This window comes from Hakea prostrata, chromosome 9 (assembly GCF_041222555.1).
Source record: "Hakea prostrata isolate BN-2017 chromosome 9, UWA_Hpros_2, whole genome shotgun sequence".
Taxonomy (NCBI): Eukaryota; Viridiplantae; Streptophyta; class Magnoliopsida; order Proteales; family Proteaceae; genus Hakea; species Hakea prostrata.
Window position 1 is genome coordinate 8,064,610 of NC_142608.1, and position 9,908 is coordinate 8,074,517.

Below are 9,908 nucleotides of genomic sequence, written 5' to 3' on the forward strand. Positions count from 1 at the left end.
AATAACTTTGTATAGATATTTACTTATACCATTATTTGTAGTCTCAATCTGATAATAATTTTGGCAAATAGCTTTGAAACTTAATAAGTTTCTTTGAGACTTACTACAAAATAATGAATTATTTATAACCAATTTTATCTCCCAGAGATAATAATAGATTAGCTCTTCGGAGCTTCAATCAATGTTGTACTACCGATTTTATATGAACATTGGCTTCCGTATCATCAAATAAGAGAAATATGTATATTTTTCTCTCGGTATAATATGCGTCATGACATATAAGAGAATATTCACATTCTTCATCAAAATGAAACAAAATATATTAAAAGATATATAGAAAGTCAATAAAAAAAATTATAGAAGAAAAAGATTAAATTTAAGATAAACTAACATATGAGATGAGATTTGAAGAGAAAAGAATTACATAATCAAATCTTCAACTATTATCTTCAAAGAAGTTTGAAGCATCTAGATATGTAGTACAGTGAGGCCATTAAAATCATTCCTTTTATAGGCAAAAATTGCTCAAGTATCATGATTTTGGAAAATCTAATTTATCTCCACATTATTTTTATTTCTTTAATTAAGGCTTGACAAAGCTTAATTAAATATTGTGGAGTATGACAGATACATGTCTAATAGCTTTCATACCACATCGGTAAAAAATATTATCTTCACTTCTTGAATTGTTATATTGAGAATCCTTATTATTCTCTTATTTACTTCCATAATAATGACGGTAATTATTAGTCTTTTGCCTCATCCTCTTCACAGTCATGACCATAATTTTAATTTTGCCTTCTTTCGGGCATATCATGAATTGTTGCATTCACTTGAGGGAATGGAGTAAAACTAATAAGATGAGCTTCATGACTTTTCATTAATAGTCCATTATTTTACTCAGCCACAAATAGGCATGATATCATTCAGAGTATTTCTTAAAACTCCTTTTACAATATTACTATTGTAACAACAAATCTGAAACTTGAAAATTTCTTTGGGATATTTTCATGAATAATATTTTCTCCTTATAATTTCAAAAGAGAATTAATTTCAAAAACTACAACTGTATTTATTTACAAATCCCAACCCAGCACCACCACTGTGAACCGTATTTATTCTGATTTCAAATCTTGCAACTTCATGTGCATCTGCAGAACTGTATTCATTTACAGTTTCAAATCTTGCAACTTCATGTGCATCTGCAGAACTGTATTCATTTACAGTTTCAAATCTTGCAACTTCATGTGCATCTGTAAAACTGTATTCATTTACAATTTCAAATCTTGCAACTTCAGGTGCATTTAACAATATTTGTGGTGCAAAGCTAGCACCCACTATATACAATAAATAAAACCACAATCGTTAAAGCAACATAATATCTTATTATTTGATTGATTCTTAGATTCAATAAAACACATACCTTTTTATCATGATGCACTTACATTTCAAGATGGACAAGGTAAACTCCATTGTTTACAAAAACGTGCGAGGAGGTTGATCATTCTTTTCACTTTGGAATAGAAAACATAATGATACATAGTCTCTTTGTCTTTCTTCTCAAAACGCAATACTTCGAGCGGATTCGTTCTTGAGCGGAATCGTCTGATAACGTGTTATAAAATAAAGAGAAAATATATTAGATACAAAGAAGAAAGACAAGATGAGTTCAATCAGAACTAATTCATTCAGTTGAGTGCATTACATATTTATAGTAGAAGGAGCATCTACTCTGATATGGAAATACAATATATGATTCTTGCACACAATAAGATATTCTTGATATGGAAACATAGATTGTCGCCCAAGATAGAAGGTGCATAGAATGGAAATATTAGCCAATATTGTGTAATGAGATGGTTGTGATCTTCACCAATATTGCATCTGAGGTAATTGAGATCTTCAATTGGAAGTACAATCTCTTTGGGGTAATGGACATCCATAATAAAAGGTTCATGAATCTGGAGATTTTGCAATCAAATGGATATAAATCTTGCATTCATGAATCCAAAGATTTCAATGAAATCTTTGGATTCATAAATGGAAGATTTATACCCGTTTGATTGTGTGAATCATTGGATTTATGGGTATGAGGTGAAATCCAGAGATTAAGCGCTAAACATTTGAACTATGACTCTATAGATGTTTTTTAAGGATGATCACCGATTTCATTCCAAAGATTCAGGCTAACAAAAACAGTTAATTTTATGAATCATGACTCGTAGTTTTGACATCTCTAGATTTTTGAAATCTCCAAGCTCAAGTAACCAAACAATCCTTATGCATCTTCCCTAGTTAGAGCCTTCTTGGTAGAGGAAGTCATGGCGTTGTTTACAGAGTCGTATTCGATGGTCTCTCAATTTCCTGATCCAATAAAAGATCTAAGAGTTCGCAGTTGTGAAAAAGTATGAACTACTGCAGATTCTCAGTTGCTGGAAAACATGTTCTTTATTGAATAGATTAGGTGGTCTATTTTAGATCTATAACTTTTGCCATTTATAACCTAAAGCAGCAACATCTGCACAAGATGAACCACTGCAAATTCCATCTCTGATTGGAAACATGTGATTCCTCAGCAACTTGATGGCTTAACCACCTAGTTGTTTCCCCTTTTTGCTTTTTCTTCTCTTCCCCTTGGGGAAAACGTTTCAAATCTAACTGAAATCTTACCTTTTTCAATCAAGGCTGTTGAAGAGAAATATAAAATTTCAGAGCAAGATAGTGAAAATTCTTAGAAGAAGATGTGAAGATAATGGGAAAAAAAAAAAAAAATCCTCTGTTATGTACATTTATTTGTTGTACACAGTAATGTATTTTTGTACCAAATGATTGGCTGAGATTAAAATTTTAATTTTAAATTTTACAAATCCTCAATAGTCTGGTATTTACTTTGTTTTTTCAGCAAATCATTTGGTATATATATGTGCATATATAGCAGAGGATGTTTTCCCGAAAATAATAGACTACCCTTTCAATATCAAAGCCCTAAGTAGACGGCCGGCAGTTATTACATGAGTGTGAGAGACGGAGAAACCCTCGCCATTGTTGGGTTCCCAAGTGTTTGATGATGTTGAGAGTTCTAGACATGCTAGTCGAAATTCTTCAGTGAAGAGCAAAAGAGCTTCTAGCGTTCAACCTATTATGAATTCTAGTTTGAATTATGGTATGAAAAGTCGGTGATACATTGCCATGTCAATAGAACTCGACACAAAATATGGAAACGACATGAGAAATGCCACGAAATCGGTAATATATTGTCATTAGTCGATTTTTCGCCGATAGGGACGGTGATGGGTATTTTTTCAGCCAAAGAATTTTTTTCTGTAAATTTTAAAAAGTTAAGTGAAGTTTGGTAAAATAAAATAAAATTTCAAATGTTCCTTCATCTCATGGGCAAAATAGTCATTTTAATTTCAAATTACCAGAAAAATAAATGTCAATTACTTGTAATTTTTAACAAAAACTATTATAGACAATTGTAATATTTTCCACTTTAAATAAATAGAGAGTCAAGAATTTTGACCAAACTTAATTAGATGCCATGAAAAATTTTCAAATATTTATTGAGACATTAGAATTTTCCACAATCTCACCTCCTTTTCCTTTTTGAATATATGAACGCACAAAGGTGATAGTCTCATATCTAAAAACAAGTTTGAAAAGTTATAAATTCAAAGTTTTGTTCCACCAGTCTTTCCATGCTTTACGTTTATAGACTTCCTCACACACTATTCATTATGTATGTCCTTATTTTGCTGTTCATTTCTTTTAAGGTAGTGTGCGTTCAAATAGCCTGAGTGGAAAACCAAGAAAGAAAGAAAAGCTTGACATGCTGTGTCGGCCAAATTCCTATAATATGGTCAAGGGAGATTTGATAATTAGAAAAAGATTTTATTGTTTTCTTCAATTGTGTCGGACGAAGCAAATCATACTAATAATTTTTTGTATGTTTGGATGTGAGGTTTATTTAGATAAGTTTATCATATTTGTAACCTCTAAGTAACTTTTATACATAATTTAAATATAATACGAGGCTTTACTCCTAAGCCTAAAGAAATTCAAATTCATAGTCTCGTAATAAAAAACATTCTTCTTTTGATAGAAATAATTATTTTAATCTTTAAAATAATTAGGTCAATATAAAAATACTCCAATAACAATCATAATTAATTACATGTTGGTAAACTAACCTATATTTCTTATTCTCCTTAATCTATGAGATTAATTATATAATCCCACGTGATTTATTTTGAAACGCGCAAGTGGGTGAGGTATTAAGTTGACCTTAGTTCTTGTTCCTTGAACTCCTCATACCTTCATATACGTAATTACATTCACACCTAATTAATGCCTCTTTAGCAGCTTTTAATTATTTATTAAAATAATTTAAAAACAACAATATCTAATGCCGATTCGGTGGGGCTGAAAAAATTGTTCCTTTTTGATTTGTCACCGCCTGAATCCACCGATTTGGTTCGATCAGAGTTGGGTTTTATTCCTAGTTGATACCAACGAGTCAACTGACTTAAACCGAACTCAAATGTTGAATGTTTGAACATGCTACTTGTTTCAGTTGTTGGTGTTTGTTTTGTGAATCAAGAGTTCAGGATCTTTACAAGTTTATCTCAGAATGAATCATCCTAAAAATAGAATGTTTAGGGTTTTTTTTTTTAAGCTAATAAAGGATTTTTTTTTCCTTAGAATTACAAATTCCAGTGGATTACAGCAATGTGGCAGGAAAGAGATGCCAATCGAACAGGTGAGAAGCTCTAAAATCTTGACGAGTTTTGGGTTTTGTTTTTTACTTATTTTGTTTTAATCATTTTATGAATAGTCAACGATCAAAGGTTTCTGTAATGGGTCTTATTCATTTTCAACTTTCTCTTTTTGTGTTAACCTTCTTCTGTTCTAGTTCAGATTCCAGCTATCGTATGGGAATCTTTTTTTGCTTTATTTTCGGACTTGTTTATTAAAAGCCCGTGTGGAACTGGAATTCCTGAAAGTGAGAAAACATCAATGGGAGAAGGGAGAGCAAGACTATAAATTCAACGAGGTTAATTCATTCAAATTCAGGCTTGGAGTCTTTTGTGATTCAGATTCAGATTCCAGAAAGCCCAAATTATCGTAAGTTCATCTTTTTTCTTCATTTTTTTCTCAGGATAAGGTGTTGTCAACACTACCTTTTATCTCTGTTGATAACGTAAGAGTATGATTATAGCTTTTGATATAATGCGTTGATCTGAAATTTCCTGAAAGGAATTTGGTTTTGAGTTGTTTCTGTAGTTTTGATTTTATCAAGTGGCCTTAGAAAAAGTTCCCTTTTGCAGTATAAGTACAGGAGGTTCCTAGTTTAGATTAACCATGCCGTTGTTCGTGGGTAATGGGTTTATTTACTGAAACTCTAAGAGCTCTTATTTTATGAATTGGGTTCCCTGACAAAAGACCATAGTTGACGGAGAACCTTGCTTTTCTATCTGTATAGTTTTTCCATATATTGCTTTTGCTTGTATTTCATAGATTCTTGACAGAGTATTGAGGTTTTGTGTTTTGAACATGCTGTGAGTTTATTCTTTTTTCTGTATTATATTGATTGAAGCAACTCTCTCCCTTCTTTAATGATTGGATTCCTTGTGGTTGATTGTGTATATTTAAATTATTTCTTCTCTCTTCACCCCTCCCCCTTAAAGAAAAAAAAACCCCTGCATAATTCAGTTGTTTCTGTAAAGAATTTGCTTGAAAATTCTTTCTCCAGGTTTCATTTTATCAAATATTCTCTCTTGGAATTTTTTTTTTTCTTAGGCAGTATTAGTATAGTATTAGTGATCAAAGGTGGTGTATTGTCGTGGTTCCATGGCTTTACTTGTGGATAATGGGGTTCTTTACTTGAACTCTTAATTTTATGAATTAGGGCCTCGTTTGGACATTCCATTTTAGTGTGTAGTTTACCTAGAAGCCTCACCACCATGACAGTAAAGATTATTCCTGTATACTGTTTACTCTGTTTTGTAAGCATATTCTCATCTTTTTTCTTTGGTAGGTTAGCTTCTTTACAGGAGTTGCTTATAGTGTTAAGTGGGCTAATGTAGTTAGATTTGACCCTTTTTCATAGGAGCTATAAAGGACAACAACTATGTCTATAACTGGTGAAAATGATGCTCCAGACAAGCTTAAGGTATATGAGTTTATGTTTTAAAAGTCATTATCTTGTTGTTGTTCACTCATGTTTAGTACTAATTTACTCTGATGATTTCAGGGGACAAATGCTGCAATCATACTGTGTTTTGTTCTTGGAAATGGGAGTCTTCTCTCATGGAATAGTATGTTGACAATAGGAGATTATTACTTGGTGCTGTTTCCGGTACATACTTATCCCCCTAACTGTAATCTTTTCATAATATACCTGACCTTATAGTCATCTCTTTATCATTCTATTTCATCACATGACATATAATGGATAATTTCTTGAGCTGATCTTTCAATTGATGTTCAAGTACAAGGAAAGGAAGAGAAAATTTTGCTTGATTTAGTTTAATCGACACATACTAAAATCCTGTCATTGTATGTTTGTCAGTTGTGGTTTATCTAACAGACTTTTGGCCTTCTGCTTTCTTTCGATGCTCAGACATATCATCCTTCAAGGGTACTCACACTGGTGTACCAACCTTTTGCATTTGTAACAATTGCAATACTTGCATACCACGAAGCAAAGATCAATACAAGAAAACGCAACTTATTTGGATTTATCCTTTTCTCCATTAGTTCTTTTATGGTTCTTGTTGTAAGTACTACCTTTGGGTTTTATTTCATCCCTAAACATATTGTTGAATTGTAAAATATCTCTCTGTTTCGTCCTTCCAGTTCCCCTGATTCATCCTCTTTCTGAATTTGTTAGGTGAATCTAGCTACATCTGGGAAGGGTGGAGTTGGACCTTATGTTGGTATATGTGCAATTAGTGCTTGTTTTGGAGTTGCTGATGCTTTTGTTCAGGGTGGAATGGTTGGAGATCTCGCTTTAATGCCTCCTGAGATGATGCAAGTAGGTGGCTGCTATTTCTAACTTTTGTACTACTTTTTTCCCCTATTTAAACTTTTTTGGAATATACTGAATCATGCTGGTAGAATTTTAATCTTCTATCTTTTTGAATTATGCAGTCTTTCTTTGCAGGTGTGGCTGCTTCAGGGGCTCTAACTTCTGCTTTGAGGCTAATTACAAAAGCTGCCTTTGTGGATTCTAATGACGGTCTTCGTAAAGGAGCTAGTATGTACCTTATGTCTAACTCTTAGAGATGAAATACTTTGTTTGGAATAAAAACTTATATATTAATGTTAGCAAGTAATTTCAAGTAAAATTGATCTATGGAGCACAGACATGGAGTAGAAACAAAGAACATAACAGTCACAGTATGCTGAAACAAGTGACACAAGTTCCTGACATTTTCATAGTGAGACTGCTGTCTGCGTTTTTGTTATGTATTGCTTAAGCTGAGTTGCATCATCTACCCTGTATTAAGTACCATTGAACAATTTAGTGTCTGATATTACATTGTTTCATAGCATTATTTATACTTCTTCTGCAAGGCTTCATTTAATGCTGAAGCTATATGTATCTTTGATCAGGAATGATAAACAGTGAATGTTTACTGATTATCAGTGACTAGTGATTAGGTTTACCTAATATAATAGTCTGGTTTCATTCTCTGTCACATCTGAAGTAAATCCCTTCTCCTTTGTCTGAAATAATTGGAAGATGATTAATGAATGTTACTATGTTACCATTCCCTGCAGTTATTTTCTTTGCTGTCACATCATTTGCCGAGCTACTATGCGTTCTTGTTTATGCGTATGTCTTTCCCAAACTGTCAATTGTGAAGTATTATCGTTCAAAAGCAGCTGCTGAGGGATCAAAAACTGTTACAGCTGACCTTGCTGCTGCTGGCATTCAAACGATACAAAGCAAAGTATATCTCCTTCATTTATGTGTATTGGATACAATAATTTCATGAGGCTAATATGATTTTGGAATTATAACAGGATGAAGAAGATCCCAGATTACTCGACCGTCTGACGACTAAACAGTTACTTGTTCGGAACATTGATTATGGCGCTGACCTCTATCTGATATATGTATTGACACTCTCAATTTTTCCCGGATTCTTGTCTGAAGATAGTGGCTCCCACGGCTTGGGTTCATGGTAACTGCTTATACATGCTTGACTCCCAACTCTAGCATTGTTAAACTATGGAACTAGATCAGCATTAGTCCCTCTTAATTTTACTTGTAAAATGTTGAAGCATAAAATAAAAACTCTCAACCACTGATAATAAAAAGTCACTTCAAAATTTTGACATGTACCTGGTTAATCAAAGAGAAACAACTTCTCCTTTATTATGTATGGCTTTTTTTCTTCATTGTCCAAGCAACCCAGTGATTACTTTGGTCTTCTTCAGGTATGTCGTTGTTCTGATTGCGATGTATAATGTGTGGGATCTGATTGGAAGATATGTCCCCCTCATAAAAGGGCTGATGTTGGAGTCACGAAAGGGCTTGATGATTGCAATTCTTACTCGATTCTTATTCATTCCAGCATTCTACTTTACAACCAAATATGCAGGTCAAGGCTGGATGCTTATGTTGACATCCCTGTTGGGTTTGTCCAATGGTTACCTTACTGTTTGTGTAATGACTGCAGCACCCAAAGGTTACAAGGTTAGTAACTCTACATATTTAACCTGAACGAATTTGGCATTGAAAAACAATTTGTCTGCTAAGAAAGGAGGGGAAGAAAAGGGAGCTTCAATGGATAGAAACTTATGAGATTTTGGTTTTGTAGGGACCGGAGCAAAATGCATTGGGGAATTTGCTTGTGCTATTTCTTCTAGGAGGCATATTTTCAGGGGTAGTACTTGATTGGTTGTGGCTCATTGGCAAAAGTTGGTGAGATGATAGGCATTTCAAAACTTCAAATTGGAGTAGCTTCTCTTAAAGAAGAAAGTTGTCCAAAAACAGGGGTGGTTCATTTTCATATCACAATGAAATTGGAACCTCGGAAGATGTCATTGTTTGCTGCAACTCCTTAGGAACATAGTTGATCGAACTAGATGTTGCAGACACGGTTCCTGTACATGAATAACGTGAAGAAAATGACATTTTCATTGTAATTGGTTATGGTTGATTGAATGCCAATGTTATCTTGTAATGAGATCTACTATTCACATGGTTGAGGTAGGAGTGTAGGACTACTCAACTAAAGAAAGAATGATAGTTCTCAGTCTCAGTAATCATATCAAACCCAAACAACGAGATCAAGCAATCCAGTACATTAGAGAAACAATTTTCATTTGAGAGTAAAACACATATTTGGGAAGAATCCAGGAACTCTTGCTCTTCAAAATGATACATACTTCTTTCCAAAAAAGTCAATCTTATCTATGTAATCTAGAGAAGCCAAGCTCTTAGGATAAATTGGGAAGCAAAGTTGTTGATAACATTGATGTAACTCTCAATAAGATAATTCACAAAGCTAGGTCAAGGGTTTCGCTTCCTCTGGTGGGCTTCTTCTCCGATTTATAGCTCCTTTAGGTCGTTGCTGTTGCTACTAAGCCTGCTCGTCTCCGCCATCGGAAGCCTCTAGTTTCCAGAATCTCAGGCAAGCTAGGGTTCTAAGAAGAGGTTCTAAGAAGAAGAAGAAGAAGAAGTAGAAGCCAGCAACTGTTTACTAGGGTTCCGTCCAATGTTTCTGGAGGCGGAGAGATGCTGGCGGTCCTCCTCCGTGTGTCTCTCCACCTCCTTCTCCTCTCTCTTCCTTTCTTTCTCCTCTCACTCTTCTCCTAGTTTGGCGTTTCCGGAGGAGGAGAGATGCTAGCAGCACTCCGTCGTGTGTCTCTCCGCCTCCTTCTCCTTCTCCTCT

General features: G+C 34.0%; 1 protein-coding gene across 4 annotated transcripts; it reads left to right on the top strand.

Moving 5' to 3' along the window:
- The first annotated feature begins 4,575 nt into the window (after positions 1-4,575).
- Positions 4,576-9,288, top strand: LOC149004458 (equilibrative nucleotide transporter 3-like). 4 transcript variants are annotated; one of them, XM_089168281.1, is made up of 11 exons: positions 4,576-4,759; positions 4,918-5,124; positions 6,110-6,172; positions 6,254-6,358; positions 6,623-6,778; positions 6,893-7,036; positions 7,153-7,258; positions 7,786-7,958; positions 8,032-8,192; positions 8,449-8,707; positions 8,832-9,287. In XM_089168281.1, exons 3-11 carry the CDS (start codon positions 6,131-6,133, stop codon positions 8,937-8,939), a joined length of 1,254 nt encoding a protein of 417 aa, XP_089024407.1. In that variant the 5' UTR covers positions 4,576-4,759; positions 4,918-5,124; positions 6,110-6,130; the 3' UTR covers positions 8,940-9,287. The 4 variants fall into 4 exon arrangements, with proteins under 4 accessions (XP_089024407.1, XP_089024408.1, XP_089024409.1 ...); XM_089168282.1 differs by lacking the exon at positions 4,576-4,759 and having other exon boundaries at positions 4,855-5,124; positions 6,043-6,172; positions 8,832-9,288; XM_089168283.1 differs by lacking the exon at positions 4,576-4,759 and having other exon boundaries at positions 4,855-5,124; positions 6,091-6,172; positions 8,832-9,288.
- Positions 9,289-9,908: the final 620 nt, after the last annotated feature.

What these genes read in the sequence shown, in the direction of transcription:
- LOC149004458 (XM_089168281.1), top strand. Translation starts at nt 6,131, where the DNA reads ATGTCTATAACTGGTGAAAATGATGCTCCAGACAAGCTTAAG. An exon ending in ATTACTTGGTGCTGTTTCCG is followed by an intron (nt 6,359 to 6,622) that starts GTACATACTTAT and finishes TTCGATGCTCAG; the next exon opens with ACATATCATCCTTCAAGGGT. An exon ending in TGCCTCCTGAGATGATGCAA is followed by an intron (nt 7,037 to 7,152) that starts GTAGGTGGCTGC and finishes TGAATTATGCAG; the next exon opens with TCTTTCTTTGCAGGTGTGGC.